Source organism: Prionailurus bengalensis, chromosome C1, assembly GCF_016509475.1.
Source record: "Prionailurus bengalensis isolate Pbe53 chromosome C1, Fcat_Pben_1.1_paternal_pri, whole genome shotgun sequence".
Taxonomy (NCBI): Eukaryota; Metazoa; Chordata; class Mammalia; order Carnivora; family Felidae; genus Prionailurus; species Prionailurus bengalensis.
The window spans coordinates 64304633-64327488 of record NC_057345.1 but is presented as its reverse complement, the minus strand read 5'-3'; the positions used below and the strand labels follow the sequence as shown (position 1 = coordinate 64327488).

Genomic DNA, 22856 nt, shown 5'->3' with positions numbered 1-22856 from the left:
TTAAAGTTATATTATAGAGAATATTATTTTACAAAAACCTTAAGAGGGCAATTTGAAAAGGGCATTGATTGCTCAAAACATAAAATATCCAAGGCACCATTTTTGAAACTACAAAGACCAGATAAAAGGATTATAAATATACTGAAAGTGAGTGATACAGACTAGAAACCTGAAAAATGTGGCAAAACTCGGTATGAAGAATTTATTTAATCTAGCAGAAATAGGAAAAGGTGGACAATATAAATGACTCTTAAATCTACAGTGACATCTATTATCATAAATTACCAACATGAGGAATGCCATGATATCAAAAGTAATTTTCTTGAGTCATTACATTTCAAAGACATAGCACAATAGCAAATATATAAAAATATGAATGTGTGAAATGTGAACAATTTCCCCCACTGGGAAGCGAAGGAAGTTACAGGTCTTTGTGAAGCATTTCAAGAATGAAGTCAGCAATAAACAGTGGTAGAGTTGGGGTTGGGGGTTGTGGCGTGTACTTGTGGGCACCTACCAGCAATGGAATGTGCTCCCAAAGTTTAGGAACATGAATTTGGTGACATTTGCCATTATTAGAAATAACTTGTTTTAAGAGATGGTATGTGAATATGCTGCCGCTAAGGCAAGGAGCCCCCATAGCACAACCATTTTAGGCTAATTTTTTTAAGAGCGCTCATGTCAAATCTCGCTTTTCCACATGGAATTGCATTCCATTTGACAGAACATGTGCTTTGGAGGAGACCTTGGGGGCAAAGGAGTTCCACTTTCTGTCTAATTACATAAAATACTGAACAAGTAGGTAGTCTTGGTCTGTGAAAACTTTCTACAAATTTACTCATTCTAAAAACCTACACTCTAATTCTGGATTTTTTTCTGAATGTCCTTCTGAGATAAAATCTGCAATTTGACTCATTTTAAAATGAATTTTATACCTGAATTAATGCCTTTCAAATGTTTGAATTTAGTTCTTCCTGAAAACTTCTACCAAGCTAGCTAAGTGTTTCCAGTCGCTGGTGCAACATGACTTCCAGTTCTCTCGTGATCCTGGTTGCTCTTAACTTGTTCCCTTTCTTTTGAACGAATTCTCATTTTTCTGTATCTTTTAAAATAAATTTTTTTCAACGTTTTTTTAATTTATTTTGGGGACAGAGAGAGACAGAGCATGAACGGGGGAGGGGCAGAGAGAGAGGGAGACACAGAATCGGAAACAGGCTCCAGCCTCCGAGCTATCAGCCCAGAGCCTGACGCGGGGCTCGAACTCACAGACCGTGAGATCGTGACCTGGCTGAAGTCGGACGCTTGACCGACTGCGCCACCCAGGTGCCCCTCATTTTTCTGTATCTTTAAAGTATTGTGACTCCCACTGCCATAAATAATGGGCAATATATTGGAAGAACTAATTCATGAAAGAAGAAATATAAATTTCCAAAAAATATGCAAAAATGTTTAATTTCCATAGTAATCAACTGGATGCCAATTAAAGCAAGATACCATTTTTGGCATATGTGAAATTGGCAAAGATGGGAGAAACAACACAAAATTCTGGCAAGGGTGCGAGGAAGCAGGCACCTCAGTACATTGGTACACTAAAAGAAAAAAAAATCAGAGAAGTGCCCAAAAACTCTTGAACAAACCTGTTCGTATAGAAAAAAATGAAAATGGGGGAATGGTTAAATAGATTATGGCACAATATAGCTATTAAAAGTGTTTTAAGATAATTTAATGACATTGGGGAAATGCTTGCAATTTCTTATTAAGGATTAAAACAAGTTTTAAAAATACTTCCAGAAGTGGTCTGATCAATTCTGAACCTTGCTATCTCTTCTTGGACTTTTCTATGCATCTTAGGGCACAGTGACCTTTCAAATTGCTATGTATCATATTAGAGTGCTCTAAAACCTCCAAATATTTTTCATGAGTACTGCTGTAAAGTCATGCTCTTGTCTTTTCTGAACCTAAGTGCCCTGCTTTACATTTGTTCCTGTCAGATTTCATTTGGTTTTATTGAACCCATATGTTTGTGTTGTTGAATGCTTTTTTTCTTTTTATATCGTTCCATATTGAACAGCCACTCACAGCTCTGCATGATCCACAGATCCATTTGCATGACATTAATGTCCTCATCCATCATTAATGCCCTTTTATCTATCAAAGATTATAAAGTATGTCCTTTTTCTTTTTTTTACTAGAGATGAAAACCACTACAATCAGCGTCACCAAAATATGTCTTGGACAAGCCATTTTAATTTGAGGTAAGACTGGCACTAAAGATGGAAAACCATTCTAAGCGAATTGAATTGTATCTGTTACACTTCTGGGGAAATGTAGGCATGTGGAGGAAAATTATTTTGGAAGATTACATAGATTTTTAAGTGACTTCATAAGCATAGAAATAGTATGTTTGCAAAGTTTTACAATGATAGATGCAAGAACTCTCAACGATGCATGGTGTAAGAGGCTGCTGGTGTGCACACACTGCATATTTGTATTACTCAACAATTTTAGGCATGGGTTCAGGGGTAGTAAACCTCAATTTAATCCTGTAAAGGACCTACAGATATTATCACCAGTTACAGCCCTTAAACAGAATGTCCAACCTATGTCATTCATCAACCAGATGCTATAGTTTTTTTGTCCTTAAAAGGAATTTCACATTGATCTGGAAGAAGGAAAACACTGGCTGCTTCTCTTCTCTAATTATTTTGTTTTTAGAGTCTCAACTAATCTCTCTCAATGGACAAACTAAGAAAATTTATATGCTAACATGCAAAGCATTTTTCCCAAGACAGCAAATAGTTTCCTATTAGGTGAGAAAGAACTTTAGGATGTGAAATTCTGTTTGCATTAAGGGAAAAGAATTTCTAGATAGCTTAAAGAAAATAATGTGCAAAACCAGAAAGTATTGAGAGGGGAAGAAAAATGTTGGGAGCTAAAGAGAAAAAAGTATGAAGGGCCTCTCTCCGGGGGAATATACCTTATGTCATTTTGGCATGGACAACCAAATATGGCATATTAAGTCCCTTTTCCCTGAACAAGCTCATATGCCAATGTGCATAGGGAAAGGGAGGGGTGTGCAAGAGAGAAATTTGTTATTTTCAGATATAAGAACGGCCAGTTTCATTTTTTACTTTAAAAAAATCATCGCAACATTGCATAGACCTGAAGACCAAAGGGAAGTTGAAAAGGGAACTTAATTTTTGCAACATCTTACACGAGAAGGAAAGAGGCATACACACAATATTGGTTGATCAGAGGCAAGGATAGATCTATCTTATGTTAACCAAAGATCACGAAGACATTAAAAGTCATGTTACTTCTACTGTTGGTAGAGTTAAGTCACTTGAAAGTATTTCTAGCATATTAATTTCTGTCTTTATTTTTTTGGGTAAGGGAAATCATTTCCTCTCTTTTTGGCATTATAGGACCTAAAACAATATTCCCTAGTTTATTTTGTTTGAGGCATGGATACTGACATCCATTTAAAGAGAAATTTTTCTTAGGTGTTCTTAGTAAGGACTATCAACATAATTCATCTATACAGTTGCACAAAACTGAGTAATTTTTTTTTAGGCTATATGTCATCATGACTAAGAATACTATGCCAGAGACTGCTACATATTCATCAAACTCTGTTCCTTTTCCTCCCAGGCACATCAGACAACACTGCCCACCTCTACCAGGCCACGTGACTGAAACTACCCAGTGGAATATGGATGGAGTGTTGCATACTTGTGGACTTGTCCACAAAACCCTCCAACACAGAATCCTCCATACTCTTTCACCATTAGCAGGCCAAATGGAGAGGTTTCCAAGAATGCAGAGGAGGGCAAAGCTACATGATGGGAGAAGCCTGGGTCACTGAATCATCCTCAGAGACAAGCTGTTTGGAGAGAAGCATCTAAACAAACCTTATTCTCTTAAGCTACTGAAATTTTGGGGTTGTTGTTTACATCGATTAGCCTGCCCCAATGAGGTATGGACTTTGGGTCAAATTGCCTGAGCTCAAAACCTCATTTCATCACCAGCTATGCAACCTTGGACAAGCTACTTAGCCTCTATGTGCTCCTGTTTCCTTATATGTGATATGGTGATAGTAACATTACGTACCTCACAGAGTATTTGAGGATATTGAATGAGGTATACAGCCCTATAATAAACATGGCATATAAGTTATTACTACTTTGTTCCCAAAGAAGACTTTCATTTTAAGATCATATCCAAATAAGGGTCACCTACAGAGCTTGGTAAAGTACTGTAAGTTGATCTGTAAAATGAGAAACTGTCTACATATAATGTTCAACTTCAAGAGTGTCGAATTTTCTAGAAAGAAAATCAGGGAGGAGCAGAGGAGGAAAGGAAGGGATGTAATGAAGGAGGGAGAGAGTTAAGAATGAAGACTTTTGTATTTTAAGCAGCTTATGTACTAACCCAACTTGCTAACAGGTCTGATACAGCAAGAAAGGAAATATACCTCAGCATTAGATAGTTAATGTGGAAAAAACTCATTCTGGAAGCTGACCAACATTTTCTCTTGTCATTGTTCACGATAGTAGCCTAGACCTAGCCTTTCTGCCTTCAGTACTGAGTATATTGAATATCTTCTCCCCCAACCCCAGCCTTGCTTTTTCTCTTTCAATGACAAATACTCTCTGCTTTATTCACATGTCCTTGCTTATCTTGTAAAAGCAAACCAAACTGAAATGTACCGGTAGCCCTTTGCCATTTAGTACGCTTTATTCTATGGCATGGTGCCTATAAATAAAGCAATTTGATGCTAGGAAAAAAAAAACCTCACCAAGTGCACAACTCTGTGCGTTTACAGTCTCTTCTATAAATAGATGAAGATTACAGGTTTTTAAAGTGAATGAGCGACTACAGCAAAGATTGTGAACTCAGAAAAATGAGTGAAGCATAAAATATACTGTATGTAATAGAAATGGGTATTTACTCAGTAGCAATGACAACAAAGTTAAACACAAGAAAATTAGTACTTTGAAGATTTGGTAACAACGAACCATGAAATGCCCTGGTTTGTGTCCCTTTGTAGTTTCTCAGAAGATACTGTTCACTATGTAGACAAATACGTGAATATATGAAGTTGGCTATTTATTCGTTAAGATGTTCTTCACTTTTATGAAAGTGAGCTCCTATTTTTCTGAAGTCTCCAAGGCACAAACAAAAAGAAACCTATCTGTAGAGAAAGAAGAGCTTTTCTACTCCAAAAATAAATTGTGCCTATTCTGAAAAGGGGGAAAAAAGTAGAGGACTTAAAAAAACACAACTAAATGAGATTTTCTGCAAAGTTACAATGCCCAAGGACAGCCCTGATTTGATGCTTTAGCAATTTACATGGAATTTTACTCTGGTGGTTTCTCTAAGGTTCCACAGAAACAAGCAACAAAACAATATGTTATCTCTGAGTCAAAGAAACCATTTTCAGAGCCTAGTGACTATAGTTTCAAAATTCTCCACTTCTAACAGTATCATATGAGTGGACTATAAAGAAAAAACTCTTTCAGTTTTGCATGGTGATTAAGTCGTGTGGGGCATTTGGGGCTTTGATTTATCTTCCCAGAGGGTATCTGGCTCAAAGATCTTGTGTGGTACAGAGAGGATGAGAAAACAAAGGGTAGCATTTCACCAGCCTGTGCAGTTGGATAATTTCACTAATACAGGCAGCCCAACTGGTGTGAGAGATTAGGTCACGGGGTCTGGGGATATTTCGACATTAAGATGTACCAGTTCCACCAATCAACCTCCATAATCAACACCTCTTAGAAGAAGAGTATCAGTGACATGATCATCTTCAATAACAAAGAAGCAAGAAACTCACTTTTACATTCTCTAAATTAGTCCTAGAATTCATGATAAAAGAATGTGGTGTAGTCTTAGCAATAAACATAGAGAACAGAGATATGGACAATTACTGGGATATGTTCTTTCAATTATGTGAATCTTTCTGCACTTCAGTGTAGGGATTTCTCTGACCATAAGTAGAATCAACACTAATTGGAGCCTTAGGATTCCAGGCATAGACTTTTTCAGTAAGTCTTTTATGCATGTTTCCAGCTACTGTTTTGTTCTTTAAAAAAAAAATAGAAGTGGAAAAAGTATTAGAGGAGACATGAGGTAAGAATTTGACTCTCAGTATTGCCATTAGTCTATTTTAGAGCTGTGGACAAGTCACTTCACTTCTATAGGTCTATTTTTTTCAAGACAGAGCGGTTGGATTGGCTAGTCTCTAAAGCCCCTTGAAGCTCTGAAAGTCTAGAATACTTAACAAAGGCTAGCACTGGCTTCTTCAGTCACTGGATCTATGAATACTATTAAAATGATGAGGTCTTGACTTTTAAAAATGCAGTTCAGGGAAAGCATCTTTATCCCCCCTCATGTCTCTGGGACTATAAATCACTTGTGCTAAGGCATGCAAACACCTGACACTGGACGACATGGTTTGTTCTTTGCATTTGACATGCCACATTAAACGCTAGATGGGTATGCTAAATAAATAAATAAATAAACCATCTGATTATATTATCTTGCTTATTAAAGTTAAAGCTGAGCTTACTATTAGCATCTAATTAACACCACCAGGTAAAGTACTTAGTGTTGTCTTTTTTCTAAGGAAATAACCAGTGATTCTCTTCTGATGCCTTTATACTTCTGGAAAGGTCAGCAAAGTCCCCAATTCAGACTCTTGCTCTCACAATGGCTGATTCATTCCAAATCTTCAAAGAACCATCTCCTTATATATTTTTCTCTTCGCACAATGGTCACAGTTCTCTAACCATATAATAAAAATCATGCAAATCTGAGTTCTGCTTATGCTAAAGACAGGCTGATTTTAATAAGGGGGTCAGTGTTCATTCACTTCAGTGTGAATGCAGCTTGATGTAGTGTTTTTCCATGTGACTTTGGCAGAGCTGTGATTGTCAGAGCCTACAATACAGAAGGTTATACTTGCGGGTCTGATCTTTGACGACTGTGGCATCTGTGTTCTCGGTTCCAGGTTAAGCAGCTTCTCTTTCTTCAATGGGCCAGCCATTGAATATTTTTATGTACTCTTTACAATTGGTATGTTTCATTTGGACTTTTGCTTTATTTTTTCATCAGGATTCAAAATGTAAACCAACACATTTCATTGAAGTCTAAAATAGGTTTTCTGTGATTCATACACATCACTGAAAAATATAGGATTACATGTATGCATTTAAACATACACACAACACACACACACACACACACACACACACACACATGGACTCTGTGCATATATACAAACATCCTTGGTTTTTCTTTGATAGGTTTGATAGCAAGGTAAAACATAGTCTAGAAGGTTTATAATTTCCATTACCATCATAACAATATAAATCATTACTACTTATCACTATGCTAACTTAGAAAGGATTCAAACGTTCATATTAAAACCCTTTTTAAAATTTCCTTGCTTTCTTCTAAATTCTGCATAATTAAAAATAATATTTACTCTATTATTTCTAGCTTGCATGCTTTTACACTGATTTCAGCAAATTGTGGCCATTTTCAATAGTCCATTTGTCTAGAGCATTGGATGGAATTGAAATGTGTTTGTTTTTTACAGATGTTAACTCCTGGAATACATATACATCAGTGAGAGAGAGTTCAGTTGAATTTTTCAATGTTTAGCTGCTGGGTGAAGCCTTTTAGTTGACTAGAACTAGTGGAAATGGCCAGAAATTTGTGTGACAATTTTGAATTGCTCCTTTGTCGTTCTCTTCTCTATCAGTAACTCTTGGATGAAAAGTTTCTCAATATGAGAGAAATTAGACTTTGTATTTCCACTAGAATTAGGAAGCCAAGGGCAAAAAATACAGAACATGGAAGCAGAGAACATTAAGACTGCAGAGAAAAATAAGCTATGTGATTCTATCAAAATTCTGATTACACTGGAAATCATCCAATTAGGTCTTCAAATTGAGAATAATGGTTTTTGTTTCCCACTTTTAGAAAAAAAGAGATGAGAGACAATGACAATAAAAAGTGGGATTGAGGTTTAGTTAAGAAAAAAAAAGGGGGGAAGGGAGGGGAGGGAGGAGAGGAAAGGAGAGGAGAGGCCACCCCTACCCCTCCAGAGGAAACACTGCCTGCTACAAACAACTCCTGCCACAGAGCGCTGTGGCCACTACAAAGTCTCCTGCTAAGTCTTCTTCATAGAGAGACAGGAGAGCAGGCAAGTGCTGAAAGTTTCTTTTTGGTAAGGACTGAAACAAATAGGTTTACCCCTGCATTTACCAGAAAACTAAATAAATTGTGTCATTCCCTGAATCATTCTGAGAATCACATGTTCCTTTATATTTAAAAGTGGAACTTCTATATCACAACAGGGGGTTAAACAGTCTGTATAACAATTTTAACGTTTGCATCTGTTTATTTTTCTTTGCGTGGGCAATTCTATCCATCATTAGCTCAAAAAATCTTGACATACACAGAACTAAAAACCATATGAGGAAACAACAGAAGAATAACAACAGTAACAGTTCCACCGTGGTGTTTGGTCATTTTCATGGATGTATTGGTGTTATCAAAATGGCAGCAGAGAGCAGCAAAGAGGCTTTGGTCCAAGATGGCTCATTTAATGAGAACTAATCATGGGACCTAGCATGGTAAAGACCTCCTAAGGTGAAATGTATCATCACTCTCATCCTCCAAATCATTCTCTGTAAGTTAAGCTTGGCTGCATCTTTTGAATAATTTGCAAGGATATTTTTGATCTCTCAGCAACTCTCTCAGCAAATCAGTCCTCTAATATTTAACGAACAATGACTATATGGAGAACAATGTCATCTCAAGATGGGGACAGGAGACTGTATTTCTCTGCGTTCATTCCCTCCTGTTGTCCTGCTTCCTCATTTTTCTCTACCTAAAAAGAGTCATTTAAAAAAAAAATCAAAAGTACTTACGTTCACAGGAGTCCTAGTGTATGGCCAAGACCATCCTTGTGATACTTTTTGCATATCCTGATGTATTATATTTGGCACTGAAATCAATTGGTTACTAGTCTACATAAATGCTATTCTATACAAATATTAGCAAAGGGAAGACCTGGAATATATCAAAGCAATTAACAAATTACAGCTTATCTGCTAAGGAGATGTCAGAATGTGCAGGCAATAGCCCAATGGATGGTCACAGGCATCACATGAGACAGCATATGTATGAGGACTCTACATGACAAAGCACTTTGGACATTAAGGTCATTATTATTGTTGTTATTATGGTATAACAACTGATACACTGTGGGGAAAATAAACCCCAAGAAGGCAAAAGTTCTGGTCAGATTTAATACAAGGAATCATCTCCTCTCCATGTCTAACAGTTGGCACTTGGCAACGATAATGTAATGTATGGAGAGATGCATCTTGAGCCTATAAAATAGAAATTTGAATATACAAATATATATTATGAAGTATGGTAGGATACAAATTGATGTAAAAATATGCTTTGCTTTCCTCGTTTCATGATTTTAAAAAGCATATATTTTTGTGTTGTTGGATGTTGAAATAGAGTTAGTAAACCCTTTTGGTTATGTTTTAAGAATGTTTTCACAGTATATGTTATTACAGTGTTGGTATCTTACATGTTAAATAGCTTTCTGAAATATTTAGGACTCAACCAAAAATAACTAAACAGTAATAGAGATCACTCTAGTACCAGGTTAGGTTATATTGTTTGGGGTAGTGAGAATGGAGTGGTGGGAGCAGAAATCCATCAAGATTTGCTAGTTGGCCCATTTTGAATTAAGTGTTTGAATTGTTGAATAATCCTGATGGGTACGATGGCCATGATATCTCCCTTGTTAATCAAGAAATGGCCTGAGGCTTCAGCTGTAGGAGGTACTCTAGGACCATGGTATGTCAGGAAGATTCCTTCACTGCCTCTAGGCTAACTAGTAAGTGTGGTACAATACTTGTACCCAGATAGAATTTCTTGGGTCAGTGTTTGACAATCAACCATTCAAGATGGTGGAGCTGCTCAAGTTGAAGAGACCATAGAGTCAATAACCTAGTCTCACGAGGCCAAATCCCATGGCTTTTGAAAGTTACTCACTGTTCAAGAATACTGGGCAGCTATCTTGAAGGATAATCTTCCCATTTCTTAGGTCACAGCTGTCATGTTACTGGCCTTCATTTCAATTCCAGTTAAATTATAAAGTGCAGTATGTAATGTTGAACCTTCAGAATAAATGGAAAGAGCACAACCACCCTCCATGAAATCCCAAGTTCAAATTACTGGCAGGGTCACCATCCATATCTGAGAATGTACAGACTTGATCATCATTGTTGTCCTTGTCATCACCGTCATCGTCATTAGCATCAATATCATCACAGTTGTGGTATTACCATGTCAAGTGTTGTGGCAAGATCAGAAAAACTAACATCAAGACACTGTCCAGTTTGGGTGTGTGAATATTATCCTGTGTTTCTTGGCCCATTTAGCAAACACTTTCTTTTCAGTGATAAACCTATGCCCCCCATATGGAGCATGTTCATGAAGAAAATATTCATCACACTCATCTCTTCCTTGTTCATAGTAATGATAGGGGACTTTTCTATATCCTTCTGTCCTAAAAAAGAACAAAAAAAAAAAAAGAAAAGAAAAGGAGAGAAGAATTAAGATGAAGAATGAAGCAGTGATTTGCAAGAATCCATTATGTGCCCAGTAAATGCATTTACTTGCAAACCCATGCATGATTCTTGTCCATGAACTCAGTTAAAAGCTATTATGTATAAAAGCTTTTAGGAAGATGTACCAGACCCTTAGTGCTTTAATAAATCAAATAAAATTTATACATCACACCAATTGCATTCAAACATATACCTATCCCTTGAAGGAGGAAATGGTATATAATGGAAGCAAACTTTGGATAGCCTGATGCTCTTGCAGAGCTTGAAGAAGCTTTGCAATTTTTCAGGGTAAGATATTCGGTTCATCTGTGCTCCATTATACTTATAGTTAGGGTAGAAATATTTGATCATGAAGATTGTGGTTTAGTTACCATTTGGACAATATGATTACAATACTCTCTGAATTACATTATGCCAATTCTTAGTAGGAAAATCCATTTCATTACTTTGATGAAGCATGGAAGGTTTTTTTTTTTATTAAATAATTAGAAACAACCCCTCCAGCAGGGATATACTATGGACAAACATACACATTTTAAATAAGTATCTGGCAGATTACTCACTTATTAGTGAAATATAATTTCCAGGAATTCTTGTTAAGCTGTCAGCTTCTCTGAGGCTTCAGGACATTTTGTCCTTCATGATCAAATATAACCATTGAGTAGCTAGCTATCCATCAAGCCCTTAGAGCAGCAGAAATGACAAACTTGCTTTGCAAATTAAATAACCACTAAACTTGTTCTGTATTTCCAAGCCACAAATCCCTGATATGCCACTGATTAAGGGAAAAATGTTCCTTCTGACATTTGACATTAGATTGTAGTAAATATTTTTCTTTTTATCACCCCTAAAAGTCACAACTTGATGTGCTGACAATAAAATGTCATGTCAGCAAAGAGCACTGGGAAATAATTGTTGCTTTATCTGTTTTTCCGATTTATGGTATTAAAATGAATTGTGATATTTTGACAAGATATCAGAATTGGAGATGCATAAAAATAATTTCCTGTGATCTTACTTGCAGTAGGTGTCATTTATCATCCCGTAGACGTGAATGCCATAGCAGGCATCCATGGCCAGAATGAAGGTAAACCACCCCGTGCTGAGATAAGAGCCAGACTGGACTCTGTGGGGGGAACAAAAACAAACAATAATAATGAACAAAACAAAACAAACAAAACACATACACAGAACAACAATAAAGTGTGGTGAGAAACGAGCAACCTTTTATCAAAAACATAGCACTTGTTATCAGGAAGAAGCATTAAGAAACTTGACAATCTGTCAAAGATACACACTTATTTTGAATTATCTCTGAATAATTTATAGGCATGCTCTCACTCTTACTACCTTAAGCCTAGGAGCTATGCTGAATGGAAGAGAAGCCATATGGCAAATATCTGAAGTCAAATAATTCTGCTCCCTTCGGGTAAAAAAATAATTTATTTGATTTTCCGTAAGACACAAATTAGTGCTGTATATCAGAGGACAGGTTTTCTAAAGCTGCTTGGAGCCCTGATGGAAACTGAATGATAATGGTGTTATCTTGCTTACCTGGACATATCACTTTCTTTAAGACTTGTTGGGTTTCTCAGTGTAAATTAGATGCAGTGTGTAGGTGAATTACTTGGTCTAGGAAAGCATCTGCAAAGTTTTCCTTTACTGATTTCCAGACATCATGAGACAAGACTTTTCCTTTGTAAGACCCATGTTACCAATCTTTTCAACACACTTTTATTGAACACCTACTATGTGCATTCACTGTTGTAGATGCTGGCGATACAGCAATTATCAAAACAACCAATGCTTCTGTCTTCATAGATTTTGAGGTGGCTGTGTTTATAAAGGTTGGCCAGAGAAGGCCTCTTTGATAATAGGAGCAAAATCTGGGGGTGGGGGACAGGGGACGGTTGTTGGCGGTGCGGTGGGAATAGGAAGAAGCTATGGTGGAACATATTGGAAAAGACAGTCTCATGCGTACAGTCTTCCAGCTCTCATCTTGGCTGCATTAAGAATGAGCCTTGAGCCTGGAACACTTCCTTAATAAGAGATACGGAGCCCTCACAGCCTGTTCCAGGCTATTGCCTTGTGTGGGAATATCTTTCCTTGTTTCAGACTCAATATGTACTCCTTTGTTCTGCTTAAGTATGCATGTTACATGACACCTGACCAAACCCACTATTATATCTGTCCCCTGCCAAGAGTGGACAGGGTTCTTTGTTCTGCATCACAAAACAGGTTGCATGTAGGCCAAGGGCTCTGAATTAGCTGCCAGGAAGGACCCATTGGCCGTGGGGACCAAGGCTCACTATTGGAGCTGATCTTGTTCTGTCTCTTCTCAATGTGAGTAAAGTAATGCTCCATCCAGTGTTTGACCGTGTTGTATTTTTCTTGCCAATTCAAATAAGGTACAGTGGGAAGAAGTGCTTGGATTTCTACCTTTGGTGATAGGAGACAGATGCCACTTGCTCAACAGACCATAGGAGAGGAAAGTGTTCCAGGAAGAGGAAATGTAAAGGGCAAAACCACAAATGTGGAAGTGCGCTCGGTATGTTTAAGGAAAAGATGGGAATCACAGTCACTGAAGGAGGAGAGTGGCTGATGTAGTTAAGATGTAGTGCTGACTGGAAGAGTCTGCCAAAATTCAGCAGCTCAAGGGAGCATTGGATGAAAAGCTGGATCTCCATGCTTGGCTTTAGTCAAGGGGACCCAATCCATCTAAATGAATGACTGCCTATCTCCTTAATGTCTTTCCATAGGGGCATTGGGTCTTGCCAGGTTATCTGGCAACTGTGCAGCACCATTTCTAAAAAAGACTAAATTTTGTACCTTCCATTTAGACTTCCTGGCATACGGGAGCATAGCCAGCTCTTCTAGAAGCTGACACGTAGCCACTGATAACCACTCTCTAGGTAGAGCCCACCAGCCAGCAGATGCTGCCCACTGATGTCCTATATTGTGGATACAGTTCTCTAGTACCAAACCATCGGTGTGCTATAATTAGAACCCCGAATCCTTTGATTCTTTTTTTTTAAACAGGCATCATTTAGTACCAAATTACTTACAACATGTAAGCGGTTCAGGAGCAATATAAGCTCACAGTGGGGGTTGGTAACTGGATTTTCTCACTTTCATTTTAATTGACTTGGATGATTTGTAAGGAGAGAAAAACCCAGTCCATATATATCCATCCCCTCTGCTCATTTGCCACTGAGTCTGAAATCCACTATGTAAGTTGTCTTTCTTTGTATTTCCTGGTGTGCGTCCTAAATGGGAAATATTCCAGAAACAGGACCACATTGAGTTACATGCACTTTCCTCTGTGATAAGAAGAGCAGCAGCCGCATGGGTTAGGAATCGGTGTCAAATGGATGGGAAGATGTACCAGAGGGAGGCTAAATACACTCAAGAGCAACTTTGCTTATTATACAACTTAACTTGTGGTCCACCCTGTGTTCTGGGGCCTGAGGGGGAGCAGCAATGATAACTGCTTAAAGCACCATCTGCTTAAAAGTCCTTATTTGAAAACTGGGAGAGATCAGAATAGGCAAGAGTCTTGATTAAAAGCTCCCAAATCGAATCTAGAAATTTTGTCTGCGTGCTGAATTTTTTCTGGTTATATTCCTACTTGAATTGTATACACCATTTACTCTTCTTGCCTTCTCATTCTATTTTTTTCAAGCTTTCTATCCTCTCTTTCTTCATTACTAGGCTGACCATGCACTAGCAGAGATCAACTAAACATTACAGCATTTATTTGTACATGAGGAGGAAAACAGGTCGTACTCATTCACCCATTTATTGGTATTTTTAACAGACATTTATTGGGATCCTATGCTAGAAGTTAGTGATGAATACTTTCTTAAAGAATATATAGTCTAGTAGCACACCTGTTAAAACAATCACAATACAGTTTCACAAAACACAATCCCATGTGTTCCAGAGTCAGTAGAGAATAGGTATGGAATTGAGAATGTGGATATCTGGTTTCACATTCCAGGTTTGCCACTATCAAGCCTTGGAAAACATGTTTATCTTAATTTCCTTGTCTCTAAAATGAGATGGTTGGACTAAGTCACATCTAAGGTTTTTTCCAATTTTAAAATCAATTGCTTCTGTGATCATCACCCTTAATAGCTTTACCCATCTACAGTAACATGCTCCACACATGTTGAATGTGTAATTAATGTACACCTTAATCAGTGAGATCACATTTAATGTCCACTTCTGTGGTGGGTCTGCCACTAAATGCCTAAGGCATATATAAAAATGGTACAAAGTTTTTACCTTGCAATGGTAGTGGCTATAGCCACTAAACTTTTGGAGGAAGGAGCTCCGTATTTCCTTCTTTCACACTACTGCTCATGGAATGTGCTGGAATGGATGTCCAAGACCAAGGACACAACTAGATCGTAGTATTGAGACTAAAGCTTAATTTGAGAGAAAAAGTAAACCTAAATTAGGGCAAATTTTCTTTTTATGTGGTTTTCTTGGGAGTCAGTTTGGCGTTGGAGTTGCTAACTGTTAAGGCCAAGATAATATTATAACTCCAGGATAAAGGAAGGAAGATATTTGTGTGACATATGGACTCTATTCTGTAAAACAACTCTCCTGGCTCATTCTGGTTCAACTTAGATAGTTGAGAGCTGAGCAACAAACCTTCAGAACAGAACCCAAGGATAAATAGGATGCAATTGTCGAAGTGGGTCCTCTACGTATCTACCTTCTCTCTACCACAGAAAAAGAAGGTCAAGAATTTCAGAGTTTGGCACCTGGTTAAATATCTTTCCATGTTACCAACTACTAAGGAAAATTTACCATGTCTCTGATACTTAATTACCTTTAAGCCTAACCTGATTTATTTTATTTCTGGATAGACAGATCATAATTGCCTGAAAATCTTCAAGCAAGCTGTGTTGCATTTGATTCAGGCTGAGGGGGCTCATACTGCTTAAGCGTCCTGTCCTAAAAACAGCACTTTAATTAGACAGTTGCATTTTCTCTCTCTGGTTCCTCTGATAAATTTGGGATGTGAAATCATGTGAGGTTTCCTACCCATGTCGGTGACTGCAAAGTGGTTTCTTCTCAAAATACTTGGAGCTAATGTCATCTAAAGACACTTGCAGTGGCATAATGGCAACTGCTACATTAATCCAAGAATTCTTCTGAATAATTGCCCTGGTGATCTGGGTCTCTAATGGAACTCATTGGGCCTGGATGGCACTGGCCCTGGGAATTTTTGTAGCTACACCATTCCAAACTCTCCTGCTGTGTGGATGTACTAGAAATAAGGATATATAAATTTTACTCAAGTAGACCTTTTGAGGTTCAATAAAAACAACAAAAAGACTTAAGCTGACATATGTGAAATTGTTTATGCTTTTCAGATAGAAGAGAACTAGTAATAACTATAAGATGCTTTAAAAATTCCTAAAGGGTCTCCTCTGGGGCCAAATATTGTCTTGTAATTTGTCACTTGTGCACGCAGCCCTAACTATGTACCAGCTGGCCATCAGCTATAGCACTTTTTACACCTTCTACATTTGGGGATCGATAAAAACAATTATTGTCATTTACAAATAAACAATCAAAATTCCCATAGGGATGATAAGAGAATTTAAGCCCCTAATTCAATACAGTAAGAAAGCTTAAATTAATGTGGCAGAATAATGAGCCGTGCAGAGAAAAGTAAAGGCAGGAGTGTTAAGAGGAAGCTATCAATCATTTGTTTCCACTGGCCACACTTTACATCCCATTGCTCTTTGGTAATCAAGATACTTACTACTTGGAAACTACTTAAATTTACTTGCTCATCTCTTGGAAAAATGATGCTGTCAACACCTTGATATAGCACATGCTTGAAGGCATATCATTTAAAATATGATCTTTCATCTAGTTTATTACCAATAAAATATAAGCTACCTTGCCCCTTGATGTTTACTTACTGTTTCTTGATGTCTAAAGGTCATCACATGCCCACAGGGATTCGTTGTCTGTCAAGCTATCCTTATTTTTACCAATCTCACTATCTTTGGCTGTCAGCATGCTTCATTCACCTGTACTTTTGCTTCTGAGCATGTTCTCTCATCTTCTCATTTCTGGAAACATATTGTGAAGCATTTTTCTCCTATTACCTGGCAAGCTGGAACTTTCTAATGAGTGAGATTTCCCTTTTGGCTAATTTCAGGGGAGGAACTGAAGAAACTAAAATGAATACCCTTCAAAAGAAAACTGGATTAAACTGAATCTACTATGTATTCACAGGATGCTCTGCTAATTATTGAACACATTAGCTCAGTGACTTGGGTTCTGAACTCAAGAAGCTTATCTTTGATGGATGAAATAATAGCACTTTCTCTATGTCAGAGTTTCTCAATCTCAGCACTGCTGATATTTTAGATGAGATAATTCTTTGTTGGGGGTGTGTGTGCTGCTCTGTGTGGTAACTTCTTTTTGATATCTCACCAGATTCCCCTCTGTTCCAAGATCACCTGTGCCCTAAAAGGGTAATAGATTTCTCGATTCCCCAGTGCCTACTCTTGGCTTAGAGTAGTTTGCCCCAAAGAAGTCCCTGATCCTAAAAATTCAGGTTATCCCTATCTACAGTTCCCATTCTGCCCACTCTGTTGACTGTCCCACTGGTTCTCCTCATTCAGCCAAACATCTTATTCTTTCTCTTTACAAATCTATCTGAAGCCATTCACGTTTGGCTAATACTAAATCATTATCTCAGCTTCTAATACAGCCCTAGGAATCAGCGAATTCACTTGGCCTAGGCCCGAAGGGCAAGTCCTGACCTGTAGTGGGGAATGTGCAATGGGAAAAGGAAAAATGTGTCAGGTAGGGGCAAGGATGAGGAGTCTAAGTTGCTTCAGTCGCTAGCTGCTTCCTCCTCATGGAAGGGTTCCTTTGGGGGTCTTTAGCTCAAACTTTGCAGCCTAAATTTTATTGTTTCTTACTCATTTCTTCTATGAACTGATGAAAACAAAGCCTGGGGCACTCCAAGCTAACATTTTAAAAGCATAATTATCATTTATCAAAGCCCAAAGGGGATCAAGACCCTCTAATAATGGAGGTTTATTGGAGAGCACAATATTGGCAGCAGCTTCTGAAATCTGCTATACTCAGGAGTAAAAAGGGAATTTAAAAAAAGAATTAATCAATATTTCATGTCTTGTTTTAACACTATTGGATCTCAGTTCTCTCATCAATATACGATACTGGCAGGATAAATAAAAATAGCAAAGTAAGTTTCCATATACTCTCCTAGGGAGGAGGAATACCTGACAGAATACAGATTATTCAATTAAAAACCTTCTTTCCCCCATTTTTTCAAAGGCCCATGGATAATGAAAGAACACATTTAAACAAAGAGACTGGGCAAGAAAAACAGCTGATGATTATCAGTAGCACCTTGGGATTCAATCTAATATTGTGAACCAGTCTAATGGAAGCAGAGCTCAAAGTGTGGAAACAATTTCAGCTGTCCCCAAGTCATATATTTTTGTATATTATTCGATAGTCAGGAGCTATGGAAATACTCTGGAGTTTTCCCATTATATTAACACTGTATATTTGCACTATCTATCAATGGTACATGCCCAGCAAATCTTTAGGCAGCAACAAGTTTCTGCAAATGGGGCAGCAGAATTCTTGATGTTGGCTTGAATCACTTGTAAATGGACATACACTTCTCAAATGGGTGAAAATATCATATTGTGGACAGTGATTCTTAAGAGAATGCATCAAATGAAAGAAATCTAGGCCTGAAAAGTAATGAAAAATGGACCATGAGTAAATGGAGAAATCCCAATCAGCAAATATGATGCCTGGGCTAATCAGTAGGCATTTGGACTGTGAATATAACAAATAGTTTTCCTGCCATAGAATCAACAGGACTCTCTGGCTCGTGATGAATGCAGTGAAATTGTACAAAAGGAGCATAATAAGAAACGACTGTGTTCTTTTCAAAATGTACATTTAAAAGTAAAATGGTACAGCTCCCAAAGGTATGATTTATGGCTGCTGTAGAAATAGAAGATACCACTCACAAAAATTACTTTGTTCATTCATCTCAGAAATTAAAAGGCTATTTTGCTCTTGCCCTTTGGCTTTTAAGCCCCTTCAATTGGAAATGTTGATTTCTGGAGTTTCATTCACTTTCTTAAATGAACAATGTAACCTCAGGAATGTCAGGGATGGACGGTGAGATCTCGTTGGCCCACTTCATTAAGGCCAGTCTGGCTCCTTAACCATACACTATTGACTGAATGGTATTCCCTCCAAATTCTTATGTTGAAGCTCTAATGCCCAATTTGATGGCATTTGGAGATGTGATTTTGGGAAGGTAATTTGCTTTACACTAGGTCAAGAGGACGGGCCCTCATGATGGGATGAGTGCAAGTAGAGGAGAAGGAGGAAGAGGAGGAGGAGGAGGAGGGGGGAGAGGAGACAACAGAGCTCTCTTTTTTCTGCATCATTTGAGAACACAGTGAGAAGGCTGTGAACCAGGAAGACAGCTTTCACCAGAAACTGTCCATGCTGGCACCAAGATCTAGGACTTCCAGGCTCCAGCACTGTGAGAAAGTAAATTTCTGTTGTGTTCAGTCTAGGGTATTTTGTTATGGCAGCCCAAACAAGCTAAGACAATGGGCATCTCTCCCACAAACCTAAACTCCCCACTGTATTTTCCAGGACTACTCGTGAACTCCCATCTCGTCATATGTGTTAATTTTTTGAGCTTTAAACATATCTTGTACATGCCAGTTTTTGTCTTTTTACTCATTTTGCTGATATACACCTTCCTTCTTCCTGAAATGCTCTCTCCCACGTTCCCTTCAGTTTCTAATCTCATCAAGCTCATTCTGCTTACTCTCCTCCAGTCACATGTGGGTGTGAGGCACAGTACGATAGCCTGGGAAATACCAAGTTGCCCCTGATCTCAACTCAGGGTCAAGTGGGGGAGACAGGCTTAATGACCACATTCAGCAATCGAGCTATCAAGGAGGTAATTTCCTTAAAGTGCTGTGGGACTACCGTGGGAAGAGCAACAGACACAGCTGAGGGGAACTGGCGATTCTTTTCCCAGCTAGAAGTAAGAGTTGGGCTGTGGATTAAGGTGAAATGAGAACACCAGGCAGAAAAAGGAGAAGGAAGAGACTCTCAAACAGAGGGAATGGCTCTGTAGTTGCACTGAGGTATGAGAATAAAGGGAATACAGAGTAGTTCTCATATGTCCTCTAATCTGGAATGGACCTCAAAACATCATGCGTTTGTTTATTTTCATAATAGATTATTGGTTAGAGACAGGATACATACATAACACTGATTTATTTTTCTTCCTTACATTATGCTTTGAAATATTAGAGATATCTTGATGTTCTATATAGTTAGTCTTTTCAGATGATGGAAATTTATGGATCTGGATGAAAGTATCTAGGGAAAAATTGGCAGAATTATGTTTTTTCCTTCCTCATTAAATTCCTCATTAATTCAGGATTGAGAACAAATGTAAACAATATATGACTAAGAATAAAAACAATTAAAATATGTGTGATGATAACAGATGTGCCCAGTAGTGTCTGTCTGTGTTATAAACTAAGTTACAAGTCCTGAGCAAGCAGCCTTCCTCAATACCTACCTGGAGGCTCTCGATCTATGCCATTTTAAAGGGCAACACTTTTGATATAAACATTGAATTTACTGGATTTTTCTGATGAATGAAAATTTAAAATGTGAACCTTTTAAAATACATTTCAGCTCTAGAGACACCGAACTAAATGACCTCAAAAGCAACATCTCCACCAGCAAGGAAAGCTTGTACAGGAAGAGATGCTACTGTGTCCCCTTATAACCAATCTCTGTCTCCAAACTCTGTTGTTTGCCTTGGACCTCTGCTTTCCCTAATGGCCCATAATTTGGAAGACATGAGAAGTTATGGACAGCCTGTGTAGGTTCTACTTTCAAACTATTCAAGCTACCTTAGAGGCCCTTGTCTCAATAACCATAGATTTTTTTTTTCATCTTTCCTGTATTACATTGTATTGTTCATTCCCTCCCAGAACATGGCTTGCTTGTGAGTGCAGTAACTTCCCTGCCTCACTGACTTTGGACTTGGCCAAATGACTTGCTTTGACCAATGGAACAGAAGTAGTATTAATAGTTCCCAGTAGAACATTTAAAAAGCATCACGTGGCTCCCATTTCTTACAAGTCTTCCCTCCATCATAGGAACAACACATCCCAGGAGGGGGTGCTTTTTAGCCCGGGTCCTGGGATGAGGTAACGCATGCAGCAGACATGGGCCCAAAACTGGAGCCAAGTTCAGCTAAGCTTAGCAGAGTTATAGCTGATCATGACCTGTGAGTAGGAAATAAGTGTTCTTATAAGCCATTGAGTTTCAGGGTTATTTGTTATGCAGCAAAGAGCTGACTAAACTTTTCTTTTTATTATTAATAATAATAACTGCTACCACTCATGGAGCATTTATCTGTAAGAGACATTGTTCCAAGAGCTGTGTATAGGTCATGTCATTAAATCCTCACATCAACCCCAACCTATGGGGGGTATTAATATCCCCATTAAACAAATGAAGCTTCAGGGAGTTATAAATGACTTACCCAAGGGCAGTTGACACCAGAAAATTCAGGTTCTTAACTAAACTCTTTCTCAGCCGTGGGTCTCAGAATCGCCCAAGGCGATCAGACACCACTGTCTGATAGGACAGTAATCAAAGAACTTCAAGTCTACAGATTCTATTGTTAACCCTCTAGGAAATCTTGAACATGCCACTTCTTGGGCCACAATTTTTTTTTTTTTTGATGGCAGAACAAGAATAGCATAGGTAGGCTTAGGGTCTTTCATCACTAAAATCCTGTAATAGCAGTCATGGTAACATAGCCCATGCTGGAGGGTACAGCTGTATATTTTAGCACAGAGTTACTACCACCACTTTATAGATTTGTATTTATAACTTCAGGATTCAAAACAGTTTTTAGAATTTCAGCCATGGTCATGTTCAAACAATAGCTGTATGCCACAGGTGCAGATATATGCATCAACTTTAATATTTTTATATTTTTTATTGTTTTTATTCCTTTTAGAGAGAGAGAGAGAGAGAGAGAGCATGAGTAGGGGAGGGGCAGAGAGAGAGGGAGACACAGAAGTCAAAGCAGGCTCCAGGTTTTGCGCTGTCAGCACAGGGCCCTTTGTGGGGCTTGAACTCATGAACTGTGAGATCATGACCTGAGCCAAAGTCGGATGCTTAACTGACTGAGCCACCCTGGCGCCCCTGCATCAACTTTAAAAAAAAAAATGAAGGCACAACTCCTGAAATAATGATCAAGTTCCTAGATCTACTTCATTCCCCAGACATGGCTTTCAGCCCTTAGGTTCTATAACCTTTCAATAAATTCTTCTCTTTGGCTTGTGTCTGCTGGAGGAGGAGTCTGTTACTTGAAACCAGAGATATGATGTTGGATTGGTTGACTTATAAGACCGTTTCCAAAAAAAATGAGTCTATTAAAAACTCTAGGTATAATTAGGGGCTTTACTTCTAACTAATCTTTAACTCTTATTAACAATCATTATTTGATCTGATCCTAGTTATACTTTGGCTTAAGAAATTGCTTCTTTCTAACTTACCCTTCAGCTTATCTTGAAATCATGCCCTTCCTAAATTGATGTGGGCTTCAGTATTCTGAATGCTAATCACCTTCCTCTACCCAAGGCATAGGTGCCTGTTCCACTGCTAACCTGATAAAGGTAATTAATAGGAGGTTTTGACTTTTTCTTCTAGTTCTCTTATCCACTTTTTCTGCATATACTTTCTTTAAGATTGAAGCAGAAAAAAAAAGTAAAGATTGTAATCAGGTAGGAGTACATCTAAGTAGATAAAAGCCCTTTCTTTCCTACTTTTCATTTTTTAAAACAGAAATGAAATGAGTCACTTTCCCTTAGCTTTTTGACTTAACTGGAACTTGAATGAAACCAACCAACCAATATTTCCTCAAGAAATAATCCTAGCACAGAATCAGACTCAAACTTGCTTCTGACAAAAATGCTTTCTGAGCCCTTGTTTCTCTTTCAAAATGAAAATTTGTGTTTAGAAATAACTCTTAAACAACTGAAAGTTTTAACAAGGATTGAAGACAGAGATTTGAGGTTATTTCACACCATTGAAGGAGAGTGG

General features: G+C 38.0%; 1 protein-coding gene and 1 long non-coding RNA gene across 4 annotated transcripts in view; one reads left to right on the top strand and one right to left on the bottom strand.

Annotated features, from left to right (window-relative positions):
• The first annotated feature begins 2183 nt into the window (after positions 1–2183).
• Positions 2184–4182, top strand: LOC122480660. The gene is made up of 2 exons (XR_006296612.1): positions 2184–2255; positions 3652–4182. It is a non-coding gene; the product is annotated as an uncharacterized LOC122480660 (long non-coding RNA).
• Positions 4183–7082: 2900 nt separating this feature from the next.
• ST6GALNAC3 (ST6 N-acetylgalactosaminide alpha-2,6-sialyltransferase 3) overlaps positions 7083–22856 on the bottom strand; it is a 549238-nt gene continuing 533464 nt past the window's right edge. For 2 of the 3 annotated variants that reach the window (XM_043575303.1, XM_043575305.1), the window contains exons 4-5: positions 11686–11793; positions 7083–10606 (exon numbers count right to left, since the gene is read on the bottom strand). In XM_043575303.1, coding sequence (XP_043431238.1) covers positions 10420–10606; positions 11686–11793 — 295 coding nt within the window. In that variant the 3' untranslated portion in view covers positions 7083–10419. The remainder of the gene's footprint in view (positions 10607–11685; positions 11794–22856) is intronic. The other variant, XM_043575304.1, reaches the window with a different exon arrangement.